General features: G+C 43.7%; 1 protein-coding gene across 4 annotated transcripts in view; it reads right to left on the bottom strand.

Moving 5' to 3' along the window:
- LOC126458256 (ubiquitin carboxyl-terminal hydrolase 31) overlaps positions 1 to 23547 on the bottom strand; it is a 359092-nt gene that overhangs the window by 29468 nt on the left and 306077 nt on the right. For all 4 annotated transcript variants that reach the window (XM_050095171.1, XM_050095174.1, XM_050095173.1 and 1 more), the window contains exon 8: positions 14952 to 15092. In XM_050095171.1, the coding sequence (XP_049951128.1) occupies positions 14952 to 15092 (141 nt within the window). The remainder of the gene's footprint in view (positions 1 to 14951; positions 15093 to 23547) is intronic.

The raw sequence follows: 23547 nt of genomic DNA on the forward strand, positions 1-23547 counted from the left end.
GATCATCGGACGGAACATAGGAACTCTCGGACTGAGGTATGAGGACTGCAGCCTTGGCAGGCCGACATGACCAGGAACCCACAGAAACATCACACTTGGTCCACCAAAAGTGAGCAAGTGACATCTTTCCTGAACCCGCTGTACTAAGGGATGAGTGGTGTACAGCACATAAGCAGCTGCAGCAGCAAGTCGTATACCCCTAGCTTACTTATTTGTTACATAGTTTAATTCTTAATTTCTTTGCATGTTTTTGGGTACTTGCATTGTTTAATTCATAAGTTTCTGGCGTATTATAGTATTTGAGAGTTGTAGCATCGCGCTTTAGTGTTTACTTCGTAGATTCTTACTTAAACTGCGTGTGAGTTTCATATAGGAGGTGTAATTTCGAGTTTTAGTTACTGTAATCGTAAATTCAGGCAGATTGTAGCGCAGTCGTTAGACATTTGTACAGGTTAGTTAATACATTCTTTGCGTGTTTCCTTTGCGTTATCTAGGCACGGACTCTTGTTTCAGTAACTGTTGTTCAACATCGATTAGAATGGACAGGGACTGTGATTGCTGTGTTCGGATGAGGGCTGAGTTGGCATTCCTTCGCTCACAGCTGCATGCGGCGCTGACTTCGGTTGCGCAGCTTGAGGCTGTTGCCAATGGGCACCACTGTGGGGAGCCAGACTTGGGTATCACAGAGATGTCAACCTCGTCCCGTCTGTTCCTAGATCGGTCTGCCGCTGTGGTTGCCCTGGTTGCTGCCCGCAGTGGGGCTGAGCCCTCACCTGTAGTTGATTGGGAGGTCGTTCCAAGGCATGGCAGGCAGTGAAAGACGTCCCCGGAGGCTGATCAGAAAGCCTCCCCAATGTGTCTGACAAACAGGTTTCAGGCACTGTCTCTGGCTGAGCCAGATGCAGCTGCCTGCCCTGTTTCAGAGGATGATTCTCAGCCTTCAAGGTCCTGGCAATCACAGAGGGTGGGCTTATTGGTAGTTGGGAGCTCCAATGCTAGGCGCATAATAGGGCCTCTTAGGGATATGGCGGCTAAGGAGGGGAAGAAATCCAGTGTGCACTCCGTGTGCATTCCGGATGGAGTCATTCCTGATGTAGAAAGGGTCCTTCCGCATGCCACGAAGAGCACAGGGTGCAGCCAGCTGCAGGTGGTGGCACATGTCGGCACTAATGACGTGTGTCGCTTTGGATCTGAGGAAATTCTCTCTGGATTCCAGCGGCTATCTGATTTGGTGAAGGCTGCCAGTCCTGCTTACGAGATGAAGGCAGAGCTCACCATCTGCAGCATCGTTGAGAGAACCGACTGCGGACATTTGGTGCAGAGCCGGGTGGAGGGTCTGAATCACAGGCTCAGACGGTTTTGCGACCGTGTTGGCTGCAGATTCCTTGACTTGCGCCATAGGGTGGTGGGATTTCGGGTTCCGCTGAATAGGTCAGGAGTTCACTACACTCAGCTGGTGGCTACACAGGTAGTGGAGGCTGTGTGGCTTGGACTGGGCGGTTTTTTAGGTTAGAAGGCCTCGGGAAAGTAGGGGGTGGGCTGCAATCTCAAAGGGTGCATGGCAAATACAGGAAGTGCTTGGATCAAGGAACAGTCAGAATTGTAGTTGTAAATTGTTGTAGTTGTGCTGGGAAGGTCCCTGAGCTTCAAGCACTAACAGAAAGCACAGAAGCTGAAATTGTTATAGGTACAGAAAGCTGGCTAAAGCCTGAAATAAGTTCTGCAGAAATTTTTACAAAGTCTCAGACGGTGTTCAGAAAAGATAGATTAGGCAGAATTGGTGGTGGAGTGTTTGTGTCTGTCAGTAGTGGTTTATCTTGTAGTGAAGTCGAAGTAGATACTCCGTGCGAATTGGTATGGGTGGAGGTTATACTTAACAGCCGAACTAAGTTAATAATTGGCTCCTTCTACCGACCCCCAGACTCTGATGATATAGTTGCTGAACAGTTCAGAGAAAATTTGAGTCTCATAACAAATAATTATACGGTTATAGTTGGTGGGGACTTCAACCTTCCCTCGATATGTTGGCAAAAATACTTGTTAAAAACCGGTGGTAGGCAGAAAATATCTTCCGAGATTGTCCTAAATGCTTTCTCCGAAAATTATTTCGAACAGTTAGTCCACAAAACCACGCGAATTGTAAATGGTTGCGAAAACAAACAATCCAGAGCTGATAGAGAGCATCATGACTGATACAGGGATTAGTGATCACAAGGTCGTTGTAGCTAGGATCAATACCGTTTCTTCCAAATCCACCAGAAACAAACGCAAAATAATTTTATTTAAAAAAGCGGATGAAGTGTCACTAGAAGCTTTCCTAAGAGACAATCTCCATTCCTTCCAAACTGACTATGCAAATGTAGATGAGATGTGGCTCAAATTCGAAGATATAGTAGCAACAGCAATTGAGAGATTCATACCTCATAAATTGGTAAGAGATGGAACTGATCCCCCGTGGTACACAAAACAGGTCCGAACGCTGTTGCAGAGGCAACGGAAAAAGCATGCGAAGTTCAGAAGAACGCGAAATCCCGAAGATTGGCTAAAATGTACAGACGCACGAAATTTGGCACAGACTTCAATGCGAGATGCCTTTAATAGGTTCCACAACGAAACATTGTCTCGAAATTTGGTAGAAAATCCAAAGAAATTATGGTCGTATGTAAAGTACACAAGCGGCAAGACGCATTCAATACCTTCGCTGCGCAGTGCCAATGGTACTGTTACCGACGACTGTGCCGCTAAAGCAGAGTTATTGAACGCAGTTTTCTGAAATTCCATCACCAGGGAAGATAAATGGAATATTCCAGAATTTGAAACACGAACAGCTGCTAGCATGAGTTTCTTAGAAGTAGATACCATAGGGGTTGCAAAGCAACTCAAATCGCTTGATACGCGCAAATCTTCAGGTCCAGATTGTATACCGATTAGGTTCCTTTCAGATTACGCTGATTCAATAGCTCCCTACTTAGCAATCATATACAACCGCTCGCTCACAGATAGATCTGTACCTACAGATTGGAAAATTGCGCAGGTCACACCAGTGTTTAAGAAGGGTAGTAGGAGTAATCCATCGAACTACAGACCTACATCATTGACGTCGGTTTGCAGTAGGGTTTTGGAACATATACTGTATTCAAACATTATGAATCACCTCGAAGTGAACGATCTATTGATACGTAATCAGCATGGTTTCAGAAAACATTGTTCTTGTGCCACACAGCTAGCTCTTTATTCGCACGAAGTAATGGCCGCTATTGACAGGTGATCTCAAGTTGATTCTGGAAAGCTTTTGACACCGTTCCTCACAAGCGACTTCTAATCAAGCTGCGGGCCTACGGGGTATCGTCTCAGTTGTGCGACTGGATTCGTGATTTCCTGTTAGGAAGGTCGCAGTTCGTAGTAATAGACGGCAAATCATCGAGTAAAACTGAAGTGATATCAGTTGTTCCCCAGGGAAGCGTCCTGGGACCTCTGCTCTTCCTGATCTATATAAATGACCTGGGTGACAATCTGAGCAGTTCTCTTAGGTTGTTCGCAGATGATGCTGTAATTTACCGTCTAGTAAAGTCATCCAAAGACCAGTATCAGTTGCAAAGCGATTTAGAAAAGATTGCTGTATGGTGTGGCAGGTGGCAGTTGACGCTAAATAACGAAAAGTGTGAGGTGTTCCACATGAGTTCCAAAAGAAATCTGTTAGAATTCGATTACTCGATGAATAGTACAATTCTCAAAGCTGTCGATTCAACTAAGTACCTGGGTGTTAAAATTACGAACAACTTCAGTTGGAAACACCACATAGATAATATTGTGGGGAAGGCGAGCCAAAGGTTGCGTTTCATTGGCAGGACACTTAGAAGATCCAACAGGTCCACAAAAGAGACAACTTACACTACACTCGTTCGTCCTCTGTTAGAATATTGCTGCGCGGTGTGGGATCCTTACCAGGTGGGATTGACGGAGGACATCTAAAGGGTGCAAAAAAGGGCAGCTCGTTTTTAATTATCACGTAACAGGGGAGAGAGTGTGGCAGATATCATACACGCGTTGGGATGGAAGTCATTAAAGCAAAGACTTTTTCGTTGCAGCGAGATCTATTTACGAAATTTCAGTCACCAACTTTCTCTTCCGAATGCGAAAATATTTTGTTGAGCCCAACCTACATAGGTAGGAATGATCATTAAAATAAAATAAGAGAAATCAGAGCTCGAACAGAAAGGTTTAGGTGTTCGTTTTTCCCGCACGCTGTTCGGGAGTGCAAAGGTAGAGAGATAGTACAATTGTGGTTCGATGAACCCTCTGCCAAGCACTTAAATGAGAATTGCAGAGTAGTCATGTAGATGTAGATGCACACAGACTGTGAAGGGTGCTGAGTGAGTCTGAGCAGAGGACACAATCGAAAACGCTGTGTCGCCAAATGTACTCCGTGGCCTGATACAGTGCGAAGAGCTCAGCTGTAAATACTGAGCAGTGTGCCGGAAGCCAATATCGAAAGAGACGGGTGCCAATGATGAAGGGACACCCACCCCCATGGTCAGTCAGAGAGCCATCGGTGTATACAAAGCAACTATCACGAAGATCCATGCGACGGTCGTGAAACTGAAGGTAATAGACCGAGGCTAGAGTACTGTCCATAGGAAGTGCATGAAGACCAAGGTTAACATGGGCCGCTTCACAAACCCAAGGTGGTGAACAGTTCACACCCACCAGGAAAGGTGCAGGTGGTGTGAAGTTTAGCCACCGTAGCAAGTGCCGAAAGCAGAAACCTGGAAGTAACAGAGATGAGGGACGCACCCCATACTGGCAATCAAAGTAATCATCAGAAAAGGCGGCATAGGATACGTGGCCACGCATGGAAGAGAAACGGCATGCATACCTGAAAATCACGGCAGTAGGACAGCGGTAGTTCAGCAGCTGCAGCATACAGACTCAACTGTGCTAGTGAAAAAGGCACCCATTAGTTTCGAACAGACAAGGGACCGGTACAAATGGAAGAGAGTGGTTCGATCAGCATCCCAGGAAGTACCATTGAGGACACACAGGACATTGAGGAACCGTGTACAGCAGGCTGCCAGGTTAGACACATGGAAGGACCAAGACAGTTTCCTATCGAGCAAGAGCCCCAATAATTTTGTAGTTTCAATGAATAGAAGCACAACAGACCCAATATGTAAAGATGATTGGATAAACCAATTGTGTCGCCAGAAATTCAGACAGACAGTTTTGTCAGTTGAAAAGCGAAAGCCACTGTCGATGTTCCAAGAGTAAAGACGATCAAGACATCACTGAAGACACCGCTCAGTGAGACAGGTCCATGGAAAACTGCAATAGATGTCAAAAAGGGAGCCAGAGATGCCCAGCGGGAGACAGGCCATTGTAGGGTTAATGGCGATAGCGAAGAGGACAACGCTCAGGATGGAACCCTGAAGCACACCATTTTGCTGGATAAAGGTGTCCGACAAGGCAGAACCCACACGCACATTGAAAACTCGGTCTTTTAAAAATGCCTGAAGGAAAAAGGGAAGGTGGCCACAGAAACCCCACGTGTAAAGAGTACGGAGGATATCAGCTCTCCATCATGTCATAGGCCTTCTGTAAATCGAAAAACACAGCCACAGTCTGGGATTTCCACAGAAAACCATTCATGACATTGGTGGACAAAGCAATGAAATGGTCAATTGCAGAATGCCGCGCTCTAAATCCACATTGTGCAGTCATCAGTAAATTGTGAGACTCAAGCCACCATACCAGCCGGGCATGAATCATACGTTCCATCACCTTGCAAATGCAGCTTGTAAGACAGATGGGGCGGTAGCTAGAAGGAAGGTTTTTGTCCTTACCGGGCTTAGGGATGGGTATGACAGTGGCTTCACACCAGTGTCTGGGAAATGTGCCCTCTGCCCAGATGCAGTTGTATGTGTTTAGCAGAAAGTGCTTGCCCACAAGAGAAAGGTGCTGCAACATCTGAATGTGGATGGCATCTGGCCCTGCGGCAGAGGATCGGGATGAACTGAGAGCATGATCTAGCACCCTCATAGTAAAGGCAGCACTGTACCACTCACAATTCAGAGAAGAGAAGGGTATCGCCCGAGCCTCCTCTGCTCGTTTCCGATGGAGGAAGGCAGGGCGATAGTGGGAAGAGCTCGAAACTTCCGTAAAATGGTGGCCCAAGGTGTTGAAGATAGCAACAGGGTCCACGAGGACAATGTCTGCTACTGTCAGGTCAGAAATTGGGGAATGGATCTTGGTCCCAGAGAGCTGTCAGAGGTTGGCCCCACACAACAGAGGAAGGGATGCAACTGTTAAAAGAACTAGTGAATGAATCCAGCTAGCTTTTTGCTGTCTCAAAGAATGCAACGACACTTTGCACACATGCAGTTTGCCATCATAGGACAATGGTTAAAAATGCGGAAAGAATGTCTCCGTGTGTGAATTGCATCACAGCATGCCTCAGTCCACCAAAGGACTGGGACACGACTGGTAAAGAGGAAGTGCAAGGAATGGAACGTTCTGCAGCAGTAACGATAAAGTTTGTGAGATATTCTACCTGGTCATCAAAACTGGGGAAATCTTGTTCTTTGAAGGTCATCAGGGAGGAGTAAATCTGCGAGTCAGCCTTAGTAAGCTGTCATTTGGGCGTGCACATGGATGGGCTAGGAGTCAGAAAATGGATAGCACACAAGAAATGGTCACTCAAGTAGGTGTCAGAAAGAACGGAAACACTCGAGACGATGGGCAGGCTGGGCAGCGAGATTATGGGCAGGCTGGGCAGTGCAGAACGATAGGTGGATAGGTCCAAATGACAATAAGTGTGCGAAGAGTCGAAAAGGAAATTGGGTGCCCCAGTGTTAAGGCAGAAGAGGTTAAGCTGGTTAAGAAGGTCAGCCAAGAGGGCACCTCTCTGACAGGTCCTGGGAGAACCCCAAAAAGGATGATGTGCATTAAAATTACCAAGTAGCATAAATGGGGGACGTAGCTGCCCTATAACCTGAAGGAAGTCTGCCCTGGTGACATCGAATGTCAGAGGGACATAAATGGTACAGAGGGAAAAAGTCAGGTGGGGAAGGAAAAGGCGAACTGCAACAGCTTGAAGATGGGTAGTCAGGGAGATGGGTTGACTATGAATGTCATCCCATATGAGCAGCATGATGCCCCCATGAGATGGAGTGCCGACCTCAGGGGTAAGGTCAAAACGAATCGGTAGAAATGTGAAAGCTCAAAGCGGGTCGTGAGGGCACAATTTCGTTTCCTGAAGGCAGTGTACAAGAGGACACTGCGATGCTAAAAGTAGCCGTAAATCCTCTTTGTGGGACTGAAGGCTGCAAGCATTCCTTTGGAGGAGAGTCATGGTGAGGAAGAGATGCAGGGGTGTCACCTCGGTGGCTGCTGAGTGACAGCTGGTGAAGAGTCGCTACTACACAGAAGCAGGAGCAGCCTGCTCCATGGGGTCCACAGAATCATCAGTTTGCTTGTGCAGTCAGTCTGTGGCGTCCAACGCTGAAAAACGGTTGGTGATGCGCACCGGCGACACGGAGGCCAGCGGGGCTAAAGTATCTCGTGGCAACACCATTGAAGAGGATCTTCGAGTTGGTGAAGGAGAAGATCATTTGCCTTTGGTGGACTTCTTCAAGCCTTTCCAGTTAGAGGAAGAATCGGGTGTTGTTTGGCTGGAGGGATGGAGGAAGTCTTCATGGAAGTATTCCTTCTGTCCTTTCCGGCCTACCATTTGTGTAGCTGGTGGCTTCGCCCTGTGAGGTGAGAGTTTGACGGATTGTTGCACTGCTGGACGGGGGGATGGCACGATGCTACATTGACACTGAGCGATTTCACAACCTCAGAGGTGAATTGGAGGTTGCACATCTGCATGGCCATGTCCTTCATGGAGCGAGGGGTAACAAGAACAGTACTATAGGTGCCAGATGGAAGAATGCAGGATTTGCGAATAGCCAGTAACTTGTGAGCTACTGCGTAAGGCACTGTTTCCTTTATGCAGATCTCTTGAACAGCCTGTTCATCAGCTACATGGGACAATCCTGAGAGGAAGCGGCATGGCTACAGTTTATGCAGTGTGGAGAAGGAGGTGGACAATCACCCTCATGCACGTGACCCATTTAGCTGTGTGTCGACAAGATGTTCTAGTAAGTTTGAAATGATGATGCTGGTAGCACCGTATCGGGTTCTGAATGTACGGCTTGACTGTGATAATTTAATAGCCTGCTTTGATCTTGGATGGAAGTACCACTCTATCAAAGGTGAGAAAAAGAGTGTAGATGGGCAGTAAGGAGGAATGTACCTTTTTCATTACACGATGGATGGACGCGACATTCTGATCAGAGTTGTAAGACTGGATTTTGGCCTCGGTTTAACTGTCTAGCAGCCTGGTGTAAATTACACCACGGGAAGAATTAGAATTTCTATGGGCCTCGACACGAACAGGGTAGCCTTGGAGAAGCGTTGTGCTTGACAATTAGAAGTAGTCTCCAAAAGCAAAGCGCCATTCCGTAAACGAGAGCAACATTGCAGAGGGCTGGCAGTTGCATCAACACCTTTCTGAATAATAAACAGATTTACTGTGGCGAAAGACTGACCGTCTTCAGTCTGTTGGACCATGAGGAACTGTGGTGCAGCGAGAAGAGTCTTTGAATCATTAGCCTCATTGTATTTATGTTTCGTAGACGTTGATTGGGAAGACGATTGACTCATTGTGAGAAAGTCCGCCATGACTGCCAGCATCTCCAATGATGCGCTCCTTCCAACTGGGGGGCCCCTTCACAAGGGGGTGCACTTGCCTTAGGTGATTGTTCACACCTCTTGAACACCTGACAGAGGGACCAATCGGCAATTTGGGAAGGTTGTAGCTCAGGCAATCACCCATCCCTCGGTCTGGCCCATACCAGAGGGTACGCGCAAACCCTACCTGTCAACCCGGTGCTGGGAATCACGCATTACCCGGTCACTTGTTACACGTCAGACTCATGGGCCGGCCTTCAGGAGCACACAGGGAGGAAGAAGAAAAAGAGGAACTTCAAACACTGAAGTAGAGGAACGAGAGGAGAAGGGAAACAAATAAAGGAAAAGGGAGCAAAAAATAAAAGTGAGGCTGTTCTTACGTCAGCAACAGACAATGCAGAACATTCCCAACAACATTCCAGACATGTTCCCCAAGTGAGGGGGGAAAAAGGATATCAGGAGGATAGACATGCAGCATAGAAGGGAAAAAATGCTGTAAAGGCTGGGGCTACCATGGTAGTCAAGCACAAACCCACCAAAGAGTGGCGAGCCTCCTGGGGGGGAGGGAACAGGAGATGGGACTGTCGGACCAAAAGTGGAGGGATCCCAGCATCAACCAGAAGATCATTGACATGACTAGTGCGAAAGGCACCAGTGGTTAAACAGATACCATGAGGGTAAACCGGGTTCAAGGCAGCATTGTGGAATGGGCAGCTGACCCATAAACTTGACAACCATCATTCAGATGAGATAGAAGTAACTCCCGATAAAGGCCGAGATGAGTATACTGATCTGGACCCCAAGAAGTGTGGGCAAGGGAGTGTAGAAAATTGATTTTATAAAACAGCAAATTGAGTTTACGAAAACATCCATCCTTCAAAAGGCAGATATGGAACAACAAAGTAAACTTGTTTTCAAAAAGAAGAAACAAGAAATGTAACTGGGGGATCATGGTCAGAGGTTGGGCATCAAGGTAGAGCTTCTGATTAGGATGAACGGCAACGGAAATGCACCAACCACAACTTATGGGGGGAGAACTGAAAACCATGTGAGAGCATACACATGGAAGTGCACTGGATGACAACCTGGCGCTGTCACTCTGCAGAGGCCAAGTGGGAGCTATCCCAAATACATCATCTACATCAGAGAAGAAGTGATCAAAGGTCTGGCAGAAGGTATAAGTCCATTTATAGCAATGAGAAAAGTAAGGACACTGAATATGTAGCCCATTGGAATGCCACTCTCCTGGGTCTGCGGAGAGCTGAGAACAGTGCCAATCTGAACTCTGAATTACTGGTGGGACAGGAGCTGTTAGGCTCCTCTCATGGAGTATAAGCAGAATGTGATGACCAAGCTGTGTCGTAGGCCTTACAAAGATCGAAGAAACTGTGATAAGATGGTGGTGCTGAGAAAAGGACTGCCAAATTGAGGTTTCCAATCGAAACAGGTGATTGATCGGAGTTCATCCCTCCCGAAAGCTGCATTGGTGAAGGGAGAAAAGATCCCAAGATTCGAGGACCCTACTGAGGTTATGAGCCAGCATCCTTTCAAATAATTTACAGGTGTCATTGGTCACAATGACTGGCTGTAACTATCAGAGGATGATGGGTCCTTGCCTGTCTTAAGGATAGGAACCACAACACTGTCTCTCGAGGGGAAATGTCTTGGAGCCAAGTACAGTTCAACACCTGGAGGAAATACTGTCGTCATGGAGGGCTGAGGAGTTGAAGCAAATAGTTATGGATTAAATCAGGACCAAGGGCTGAATTGAGGGAAGAAGAGAGGATCAGAAAAAGTTCCCATTTAGTAAAAGGTTCACTGTAGGATTCCTCCTCACAAGAGGTGAAACTTATATGGGAAGCTGCAGTTCACTGTTTCTGGAGGAGGAAGGCGGCTGGATAGGAGACTGACGGGTAATGCAGTTGCAAAATGGGTTGTGAAGTGTTCCTTGAGAACTGATGGATCTGTGCAAAGGCCACCTGGAAAGGCAAGGCCTGAAATGGAGGATAGTCACTCACAACCTCTGAGGGTGCAATGTAGTCCACACACGTGGCGAAGAGACAGAAGAACCTAGGAAGAAGTTAAAAAGTGTTCCCAACACACCTGTTTGCTCTGTTTGATTAAGTAAAGGATTTTGGCGTGAAGATGTTTAAAGGTGATACAACAAGCGGATGACGTATGCCGCTTAAGAGGCTGCAAGAAACAACAACGACCATGAATGGTGGTGGCAATGGATGAGCTCCAACACGGAACTGACCGGTGGTGAAGGGCGTCCATCAAGCAGCGAACAGAATGCCAGTGATGCAAATTATTTTATTGGACATATCACAAATGACTTCATCAATACACAACCTGGAAGGCAGACAGAGGCCAAAGAGCATGATGGAAAGCCCAGCACAGTAACTTCGCCATCGGGCAGGATGGGGGGGGGGGGGGAGTGAACCAGAGAATCAACAGGAAGTCAGAATAGGTCATCATGTGTAAGGAAGCAAGAGGGGAAGGTAAGTGAGTGAAAGATCAAAAGCAGAAGAGTGCCATAGATGACACTAAAATGAGTAGGGGAACCCTCCCTAAAAAGGCACAGGTTTAGTTCAGCAAGAAACTGGCCAATGAGGAGCCCCTGTTAGATGAAACTTATGTGCCTGTGCCACAAAGGGTGAAGGATATTAAAATCCCTAAGTAGGAGGAATGAAGGGAGGAGTTGCTGAAGAAGGGCAGTGGGTGTAGGCGGCCTGTCAGGAGTGAGATAGAGAGTGCAAACTATGACTGCAGAATCAAAGTGGACACGGACGGCAACTGCTTCCAATGTAGTACGAAGGGGGATCCACGATATAACAACATTCGTATGGACCAACATGTGAACGCCACCCAAAATCCTCAAAGGGCTGACAGAAAACATGGAACCCATGAGGAGCTGATGAGTGAGCATCAGTAAAATGAGATTTCTGGGGAATGACACAAGCTGCCAAGTAAAAGGAAATCAGGGACTGCAACTTCGGGAAGTGATGGTAGTATCCATTACAGTTCCACTGAATATGCACAGAATGGGGATCCAAATGCGCGGCAAATGGGCTGGAGCCTGTCATGCTGCCAAGTCACTACCCATTAAAACGAGGACAGGGTGACATCCATGAAGACGTCAGGCTCAGAGCACAGGCCTTCAGGAGCACTGGAGGGGGCCCTTTCCTGGGACATACGTTTCTTCCTCCTTCATTGTTTGAGGAGGGCAGGGAATTGAGGGAGTGCAAGATTCGCAACAGAGAGAGCAGGACGACTGTGGGCAGGGGGAAGCAGGGGGAAGAGGAGAGGGGGATGGGACTGGGGTAAGGAAGGGGGAGGAGGAGGAAGGGATGTAACAGAGGCAAAGTTAGATGTCATCAGCACACACAGTGAAGATGGTCATATTTTTGGCGAGCCACAGTGTAGGAGAAACAATCAAGGGACTTATACACTTGTATCTCCTGTTCCTTCTTATAAACCGGGCAGTCCGATGAGTGTGGAGAGTGACAGTCATTACAGTTAACAAACACGGACGATGGAACAAAGGGGCCCCATCATGCAGTGTGTGTCCCAATTCACTGCACGGAGGGCCCTCCGGACAGCAAGAAGACTTATGCCTGAAACGCAAGTACCAAAAATACATCATGGGTGGTGGACCTATAGCTTCACATCACACAAGTATACCATAACCTTGACCTTCTCTGGGAGTGTATCTCCCTGAAATGGCAAAATAAAGATCCTGGTATTGATGAGATTGACCTTTGTACATTTTTGAACATTCCAAACAAAATGAATGCTGCATCATTTCAGATTGGCCTGGCCCAGAGTTCCTCATCAGTATGGAGGATGAGATCCCAATGAAAAATGACTCTGAACCATATTCAAAAACTGATGAGGAGTAATGGACACTGGGGTGCCACCAAAATGTTCACAAGCATGAAGAGCTGCAGTTTAAGCGGCAGAAGTAGTTTTGAACAACAATGAACCGAACCGCACCTTACTGAGAGACTATACTTCGCCAAACTTGTCTTCAACAAATTTCGCAAAAAGTAATGGCATGGTGGGGTGAAAGTCCTAATACAGACCAAGTAGTGCAGGGAGTATTTCACCTCAAGCTGGTGAGCCTGGCCCTCCTCCCAGGATGTAGCCAGGGAAGGGAAGGCTGCAGGTTCATAAGAAGCAGCATTAACTGATCCATTGCCAAAAGAATAGATAGCTGTAAAAGATCAGCCAGTTTTTTGGAGCTTAACATAATTCATATGCAAAGCATCAGCCCTGATACCATCCACTCCAATCAATGGATATCGCTGTGGGTGTCATCCAGTCACAGCAAAAGCCACCTGGTATGGCAGCCACTGCTGGGAGTTCCAATGCTCCAGAATGACGAGCAACCACTCCTAGGCATACATGGGGAGGCAACAGCTTAGGTATTAGAAATGTGATCCCTGTGTTATCAGGGAGCTCAGCCAGCTGGGTACATAACACCTCCACCACAAGAACTGGCTACACATGCTCGTGATCTAGCAGACTGGGAGAGAGGGAATGGTGGTCTACAGCGGGGAAGGAAGGGAGGAATGAGGGGGGGAGGTGGAGGAGAGGAATCCACACAGCAGCTGCTAGGTAGGCAGTTCTTCCCAAAATGGCTCGCACTACAGAGAGAAAATTTAGAAGTGGAGGTCAAACCCCAAAGGGGGATCAAAAATGCCAAAAAAGGAAAGGTGAAAAAGAAAAGGCAAAGGAACAAAAACCGGGAGGAATACAAGAAACCAGGTGGACATCCAGGTCAACATAAGTTAGAACATCAAGTGAGGAGAAAGAGGGGCAGAAGGAAAGGATAGAGGACAGGGAGCGAGGGGCAAGGGGAAGGAAATGCAGCCCAGGAAGGAAGAATGGGCAGCAGTATCTCAGGGTCCCTTGTGCCCCACACATGAACTCATGGAAGAACCATGAGCCCCTGGGGGGGGGGGTTTCAGAGTTTAGGATGTGAGAAATGATGCCATCAGTTTAACTCGGGGCATTCCTAAAGCATGCGGCTTGCCTTTAGAGTTTATGAAAAGGTGATTGATATAACCAGTTTCTAAATCAGTGCCCCGCCGCCCCAGTGCTCCCAGTCCCATGGGAGGCCCAGGCCGAGCAGTGTGTGTAAAGATGCAACCCTCTGCTGCTGTAGATAGCCATGGCTCCCCACAGAACTTCAGGAATGCTGACAAAGCACCACACTGTATACACAGCCCAGCATCCTTGCCATGGCTTATGCGTCGCACAAAACACTCACGGGTGCACATTCTGTGACCTTTCAATCTGTAGCATAGCCTAAGGCCTAGTTTAGGTTGAAAGGGGAGTGTCTGGTTTGAGCTGGTGAAGCAGTATCTCAAAGTCTTCACTTAATCCCTGCCCTATCACAGCTCATCATGCTCCATGGATGATAGCACAACTACACTTACGGATGGATTATCAACAATAGACCTGTCCTCCTCCTAGGACTTTGATGAGGTAAATACTTGGTTTTGTTGTGAATTTTGGTTTAGGACTGTGGTCGCACACTGGACATGAGTCATTGACAGGTATTTCATGCCCAATCAGTACTTGTTCAGAATTGTGTGCATACGAATTTAACCAAAAAATTTGTAGCTATGATATTCAAACATATGGCAATGAATTTTTATGACATATCTTTAGGTTATATATTATTTAAGTTATAAATACATGTTTATGAGATTTGTACCCTGCTGTGTAAATGAATAACATCTGAGGAGAGCTGCAACTCAGTGAGATATGACACTAACTGTGTTGTTTATGTGCTTATCTCCCCTATTGCTAAATGCTCTAGTATTGTGAGTGACTGTCTTTCCTCAAACCAGTTCTTGTGTTCAGCCCAAGATTTTCCATGACCATATCAACAATTAAAAGACTTGATTGTGATACAATTTTAAAATTTACTTTCAACTATATTGTCCCTTTCGTGGAAAAACATTAATATTGAAATGAGGATATATTGTGGTTTTTTTTTCTATTTTAAATGTCAGCAACTGTTATGCCAAAAGTTAAGAAACTCGCTGCTTCTTACACAATATAAAAAATGATAACTGAGGAAGAATACTTTAAACCAAATCTTTTTTTGTTATGTTACAGATACCAATATATATTGTGAAATATTTTTAATTAGTTTGATAACTACCAGTGTGCACACAGTTACAATATTATCAGTAAACACTACATACCTGTCTGAAACGTTTTAGGTGTATCACAAGAATATCTGGCAGAGACCACAGACCCAACTTCTTGACTACCTCTTGCTTGCGATTACAGTATGGGCAATGCCAGGCATCTTCAGCGCTCAGCACTTCTGCTCGTGTGTACAACTGTATAAAAATGAATAGCAATGTCAAAATAACACCACTCAGGATAACAATTAAAAAGATAAAACTTGTGATAAATATGGACCAAAATTCAATTAAACAGGGACAGGTCAGATTGAAAGTGTCGATAAGTACCTTGGCAAGAACTTCACAGGAGAATGGACACGAAAAAGCTGCAGCTGGACATTTGACTCACATAGATTTAAAAAAAACCACAATATGAAGTGTCTCTCCAGGAATGTCAAATTAATCTACTACAACACCATTGTCAAACTGGAATACCTCTACACTAGTAAATGCCTCATGACAACATGTAGTCCGGAAGAGCTAAAGGTCTGGGAAAGGAAAATTATAGGTGCAGTTTGAACTGAAGGCGGATGGAAACAATGAAGCAACACAGAAGTCACACAGAACACGGAAAGAATTTTGAAGACTATGCCTACGAGGCAGCTAACATTTCATGGACACATGTAAAGAATGAATGAAAACACATAACCAAACAAATATTCAACTTTCTACAGAAGGAAAAGATACATGCTGCAACAGGGATTAAGAAAGTGAGAAAAGATTAAGACAGGTCTGACAACACATAGTCCCAAATGTTGGAAGCAAATACATTTACAAGCAAAATGCAGAATTTGGAAGAGGTTAAATCTGAAAGAGGACCTAAGAGACGTGGACGAACTTTAAGAAAAGTGCAAGGAAAGCAAGCCAGTGAAAAGATGATGTAGTACAGGAAGCATATGAAATTCCAGACAGAGGAAAAGGAAAATAAATGAAGGTGTAATGTGACCATAAGTAGTCAGGTGGCATGTAATAATTAATAAATAAATAAATAATACATACATACATACATATACTTAAAAACATTTTAAGCAAGTTAGTATATTATGTATGCTTGCATGGCCATCTCGTTTATTGTTTCACCATTTGGAAAGAGTAATACACTTGCTAATTTAAATATATAGACACTGGCATCTGCTAACAATAGCAAACATAACACATTTTTAATCAGGGCCATGGGAAACAATTATTCACCCTTCACACAGTTGTCTGGTAAGTGCTTATTTCGTAGAGTCAAGTGCAAGGATCAGCACACGTATTTTGAGTTGTAAGGCAATCAGCACTACCTATGAACACCAGAATATAATACACCAGGAACAGGTTCAAATTTCAGTAAACAAATATCAGGGTTATGCTTCATGGTAAACACTAGTGGCTGCCTGCTGCAGCAACATAATGACGAAAGACAGGTAAAATGGCTAGCACTGAGAGGGGCCCCATGTATGTTTTCCACGATTATGACCACATTTGACGAATTAGAAGAAAATGAAGACTGTTTAGTGATCCTGATATCTCTGACCAGGATCCTGAGTATATTCCCAATGACTCAGAAGTACATAAATTTGCAAATCTTCATGAACATATTGGTACATGTATGTACATCCCATTATGCTCCTGTAGTACATGAACCACAAGGTTGTCACTGAATGGCTGTTGTTGAAGGCTTCATGGTGTGTATATGCATATCTCTTCATTTATATTCACCCAAGTGAAAATAATAGTAATAATAATAATGATGATGATGATGATGATGACAACAATAGTAACAATAATAATAATAATAATAATAATAATAATAATAATATTTGTTAGCAATCGGATAATCTGCATAGGATTTCTTCATGGCCTTAATATTAAGCTATCTGTCACTGTCTCAGATACCTGTCTGAAGGAGCAGAAGACAGATGAAGAGATCATCTTAGAAGAGGATGACATGTACCTCATGAAGGAAGTTTAAGCAGAAGTGGTGTAAAGCAGGTGAATAGTATGAATCTTGTTCTGGAGTAACTGGAGATAAAAAGGATGCAGGACCTAACTGCCACTGTACTATTAAACCTTTTGAGAAAGTAGATGAAAGCAATGTGGTTACTATGAACTGCTGAAAGCAAGGTGATACTACAGTCATAATTTTTGCGAAGGGCATACAGCTATAGTGTATGGTTAAATGATGATCTATTGTATGGATAAATGATGAGGGCATCTTCTCAGGTAACATAATCTCCCATTTGGATCTCCAGGTGGGGACTACTCACAAGGATGTCACTTTCAGGGGAAACAAAACTGGTGTCATACAGACTAAAGCGTGGAATGTCAGCTCCCTTGTTTGGGCAGGAAGGTCAGAAAATTTAAAAAGGAAACTGGACAGGTTTAAGTTAAATACAGCAGGAGCTAGTGAAGTTCGGTGGCAGGAGTAACAAGACTTCTGGTGAGGTGAATACAGGGTTATCAATACAAAATCAAATAGGGTAATGCAGGAGCAGGTTTAATAATGAATTTAAAAAATAGGAACACAAATAAGCTACTATGAACAGCATATTGAACACATTATTGTAGCCAGGACAGACACAACTCCACACCCACCATAGTACAGGGTGTACATAAAGTCCAGGAAAACTTTCAATTATTTATTGCACAAGAACCAAACACTGTACAGATATCATACACACGTCATTTTGAAGAGAAACCCCAAGTTTGGTAATTTGCTGATAGTCAGCACTAGTCGCAAAAATGGCGAGTTCACATGCGGAGCGAGCTTTCTGTGTGTTGGAGTTGGACAAAAACAAGTGTGCTACACCTGTTCAACGGATGTTTAGAACCAAGTACAGTAAGAAGCCACCAACAAGGAAGGTCATTTACCACTGGCACAACAAATTCATTACGACGGGTTGCTTGTGCCTGGCAAAGAGAATTGGACATCCCAGGGTGAGTGAAGTGAATGTGGAGCGCATACAAGAGACATTCATAAGGAGTCTAAAGAAATCAGTGCGTTGTGCATCTCGTGAACTTGAAATGGCTCCAATGACAGTGTGGAAAAGTCCTGCAACATTTCCACCGTGAAGTTCATGGGAACCTGAACACGGAAGCTGCCGCATCGATGAATTGGCTGTGCTACACAAGGGGACAGCTGTTCCATGAAATGGCCTCCCAGACCACCAGATCTCACTCCGTATGACTTTTTTTCTGTGGAGACACATTAAAGATCTGGTGTACGTAGCACCTCTACCACGTGATGTAGCTGAGCTCCGGGAGAGAACACGGGAAGCGACTGCCACAGTCGACGATGCCATGCTGGGATGGGCAAGGCAAGAATTCGATTACCATCCTGATGTCTGCTGGGTCGCTCATGATTCACATATCAAATGTTTGTAAAAAAAACTTTCAGAGTTTCTCTTCAAAACGCAATATGCATGACATCTGTACAATGTTTAATTCTTGTGCAATAAATAATTGAAAGTGTTCCCAGACTTGATGTACACCCTGTAGTTCAAGTTGATATGCCAACTAGCTCCACTGTTTAAGAGACTGAAGAAATGTCTGGTGAGATAAAAGAAATTATTAAGATACTTAATGGATACAAAAATTGAATTGGGATGGGAAACTGGAATTTGATAGTAGGAAAAGGAAGAGAAGAAAAAATATTAGGTGAACATGGACTGGGGGAAAGGAATGAAAGAGGAAGCTGCCTGACAGAATTTTGCACAGAGCATAACTTAATCATCACTATCTCATGAAAGAAGGGTTTATACATGGAAGAAACCTGGAGAAACTGGAAGTTTTCAGATTGATTATATAATGCTAAGACACAGATTACAGAACCGGATTTTAAACTGTAAGACATTTCTCGGGGTAGCAGTTCATCCAATACAATTTATTGGTTATGAACTATGTTTATAAACTGTAGATTAAAAGTCGAAAGAATGAGAGGGTGTCTAGAGTTTCAGAGGGAGCATTAGGCAACGACTGACTAGAACAGGGAAAGGAATACAGTACAAGACAGCAGAAATTGTGAAGGCAGCAGATTATCAAATGAGTGAAAAGACAAGGCCTAGTAGAAATCCTTGGATCACACAGGACATACTGGATTTAACTGATGAAAGGAGAAAATATAAAAGTAAAGCAGTTGAGGAAGTCTAAAAAATGAGACTGACAGGAATGGCAGGATTGGCTAGAGGACAAATGTAAGGATTTAGAAGCATATTTCACTGTGGGGAACGACAGATACTGCCTACAGAGAAACTATAGAGGCCTTTGGACAAAAGCAGCTGCATGAACATCACGAGATCAGATGGTAAACAGTCCTAATCAAATAAGGGAAAACAAAGGTGGAAGGGATATATAGATGAGTTATACAAGGGAAATGAACTTTGAAAATAATATTACAAGAAATGGAATAAGTTAAATGAGATGAGAGAAGATACAACAGAGCCCTGAAAGGGCAAAGTCAAAACATGGCCCTGACATAGACATTCCCCCAGATTCAGGACAGAACTATTCTATTGGGTGTGAAAAATTTATGGAACAACTGAAACATCCCTTTTAGCCGCCAAGAAAAATGTAGTAATTCCAAGTACTGTCAGGTGAAGTATTACTGAACTATCAGTTTTGAGTCATGGTTGCAGAATACTGGCATGGATTATTTGCAGGAGAACAGGGAAATGCAGAAGCTGACCTCAGGGAAGACCTGTTAGGATTCCAAAGAAATATGGGAACAACAGAGGCAATTCTGATCTTATGGCTTATTTTAGAAGAAAGATAAACCCATATTTATAGTGTTTGAAGATTTAGAGAAAGCTTTGACGATGTTACTTCAAACAGATTCTTTGAAATTCTGAAGTTAGCTGGGACAAAATACAGGGAGGGAAAGATTATTTGTAACTTGTGCAGCAAACAGATTGCAGTTATATTGGTCTAAGGACATAAAAGAGAAGCAGTAGTTGAGAATGGACTGAGGCAGAATTGTAGCCTATCCCTGATGTTATTGAACCTGTACATAGAGCAAGCTTTGAAGGAAACCAATGTGAAATGGTGAAATTTGGAGATAGAATTAATGTTCAATGAGAAGAAATAAAACTTTCAGATTTTCCAATGACACTGTAGTTCTGTCAGGGACTGCATAGGACTTGGAAGAGCAGATGAATGGAATGGATAGGTGAGCATCAGCAAAAGTATAACATCAGCAATGAAACATAGTTGATTTACAAGGGCTATTCAGATAGTAGGGAGCATTTTGACATTAAAAAAGAACTAAGTACAAGGAATATATATATATATATATATATATATATTTGAAAGAGTGACTGACATTACTTTTCCACACAGTCACCAAACACACTGAGGCGCTTTATCATAGCAGTGGACAAGCTTTGGAAGACCTTCGTCATAAAATTCTGCCACCTAAGACTTCAACCAGTGAGTCACACCTGCCTGGAGTTCCGCGTCGTCATCAAAGTGCTGCGTTCCAAGCCAGTTCTTCATCTTGGGAATCAAGTGGAAGTCGCTTGGTGCAAGATCGGGGCGGTAGGGCAGATGAGGGAAAATTTCCAATTTGAATGAATTAAGAAGTTCTTTAGTGCAGTCTGCCGTGTGAGGCTGGACATTGTCATGCAAAAACAAAATTTTGGACAACAGCTTTCCTCGGCGTTTGTTTTGAACTGCTTTTCTAAGGCCGTGCAAAGTTTGACAGTACCGGGCAGAATTTATGGTTGCTCCATGTTAAAGAAAATCAATAAGAAGCACGCCTTGCCTATCCCAAAACACTGTTGCCAGCAACTTACTTGCTGACAAGGTTCACAAACATTTTCTTGGTTTCTTGGGGGACCTTGTGTGCCCCCACTCCATGGACTGTAATTATGTCTCGCAATTGACATGTTTCACCCAAGTCTCGTCACCAGTTACGATTCAATCCAGTAATGAATGCCCATGTTTGTGGTAGGTCACAGAAATGTCAACATTGGCCCCATTCGCTGTTTTTAATGGTGCTCTGTAAGCATTTTGGGCACCCATCGTGCACAAAATTTGTGGTAGCCTAGCTTTTGAGTGACAATTTCAAACATCAAAGTCCATCAAACTTGTGGAGCTCCGTTATTGTGAAGCGACAGTTTTCACAAATCGTTTCATCAACTTTAGCGACAAGATCATCAGTCACAATACTCGGGCGTCCACTCTTCTCTTGACCATGAACGTTGGTATGGCCATTTTTAAACCAAATGCACCATTTCCAGACGGAACATTCACTTATTACGTTCACACAGTTCACGATCAATTTCTATAGGTTTTAGGTTTTTTGCCAACAAAAACCATATCACAGACCGCATCTCACAACTGGCTGAATTTTCAAATGCAGTGCACATTTCAAATTCAAATATAAAAAAAAACAGACACACAGAGATGTCCTCGCTGTCACGGATGGATGCTGACTGAGCTGCTGAGCATGCACATACCAAAATATATGCGATTGGTATGCGCCTAGTGGCATCAGACGGAAATGTTCCTACTTTCTGAATAGCTCTTGTTAATCAAATGACACTGAGGGAATCATCTGAAAAAGAAAATCATCTGAGAAAGAAGAATTTGCTACTATCTAATATAAATTTAAGTATTAGGAAGTCCTGTCTGAAGATAGTTGTCTTGAGTGTAGCCTTGTACAGAAGTGAAATGTGGACAATAAACATCAAAGACAAAAAAAGAATAGAAGCTTTTGAAATGTGGTGCTACAGAAGAATGCTGAAAATTAGAAGTGTAGACCACATAACTAATGAGGAGGTACTGAATCAAACTGAGGGGAAAAGAAATTTGTGGCATAACTTGACTAAAAGAAGGGATCATTTCATAACACACAATCTGAGATACTAAGAAATCATCAATGTAGTATTGTAACGAAGTGTTGGGGGTAAGAATTGTAGATGGAGACCAAGTCTTGAATTCAGTAAATAGGTTCATCAATTGAATGTATATTGTGGTAGTTATGCAGGGATGAAGAGATTTGCACAGGACAGACTACCCTGAAGAGTTGCTTCAATCAGTCTTCAGACTAAAAATTGCAACAGCAGCCATATTCTATATGTAGTGACATATGACAAAGTGCAATGAATATAAAATACTGGGCAAGCGTATTTTTTCACTGCAAATTCTCCATAATTAAGTCTGGAAGAGAAGCAGTTATCATGGTGACCGAGTGACCTGATCTTCCTTTTTACTTATTCAATTCATGTCTTAGCAGCTCCTAGTTAGCTAGTTTCATGTTCAATGGGTCATTTTGCACAATAAATTGTAATGATGTGGAACGAGTCATTTTTCGCATTCCATCACAAATGAAGATTGAATCAGTCTTTCCTTCAACTCTTCTGCCAGAAAAAGGAGCCACAGGTGCCAAACACTTGGAAAAGTTAAATCCTGTGTGTGTGTGTGTGTGTGTGTGTGTGTGTGTGTGTGTGTGTGTGTGCGCGCGCGCGCGCGCACATGCGTTCCCTTGATGCCACTTGGTGAGTAGATTTTTTATTTATCTAGTCTGATGAAAATTTTAATCTTTACACTTATTTTACTCATCCTTTATACTCAGGTAATCACTGTTGCTACTGCTACTTCGTGGTGACTGATACCAGTTTCAGCAAGTACATTCTCAAATATGTCAGTTTCCATTTATTGCCATTAAATCTGATGTAAGGGACCGATGACCTTTGTAGTCTGGACCCCCAAAAACCAACCAACAAACCAAATGTGTTGTATTTCCATCATTAATGGACTTCCAAACTATCTGTTGTAGGTAATTTTCAGGAACAGGATTTAATAATTTTCCGCACGATGTTTTGTCATTACCATCATTTTTTCTAATAGATTACTGGATGATTACAATCTCTTCCAATGATGACAGTTCATGTGTAGTTCACTTCCACATGTATACAGTTTTGGATTAAAAGAGACCACTTGCCAAAAAGCAGAAGCACTGAGTTGTCAACAGGCACAGGGAAAAATAAGGATAACTTGCTTGGCTTGGAGTATCCTTTTTCAAGCTAGAACACACACCCCTGTATGCACTCTAGCTTGGAAAAGAATTACTGCAATAGAAGCTAGCAATTTTTCTCTCTTTTCATGTGTGCCTGTCACCGACTCAATGATTGTAATATTCAGTGAGTGGTCTAATCCAAAGATATGTGCATTCTACCAAAACTTCACTAAAAATCACTTCTACACTATTTATACAGGTATACCTAAAATGGATAGTAACACATAATTGAGTTTTACTGGCAGTATTCTGTGAAAACATTCAACCAACACTGGCCATTGTTATCCTTTTCATATGGGAGTGGTGGTGTTGATCTAACTGTGCTTTCATCTCCATGGAAAAAGTGAAGGGTGGACCTAACATCATATAATGTTAAGGTTCTTAGGTATAGAACACAATTTTTGTTCGGATGGATGGACAAAGCATGTGTGTGCATGACTTTCTTGGATTAACCAACTTGATGAAGTCACTTACATAACTAAAGAGGAACACTAAGTACAGATGAGAAAGCACAGATTTTAGCTCACATACCCTGTAACAGGTGGCCAATGTCCAAAACATATCAAATAATTTGGTAGTTTTAGTAAATCTATCTCCTACACTTTAAGATGA

Source organism: Schistocerca serialis, chromosome 2, assembly GCF_023864345.2.
Source record: "Schistocerca serialis cubense isolate TAMUIC-IGC-003099 chromosome 2, iqSchSeri2.2, whole genome shotgun sequence".
NCBI lineage: Eukaryota > Metazoa > Arthropoda > Insecta > Orthoptera > Acrididae > Schistocerca > Schistocerca serialis.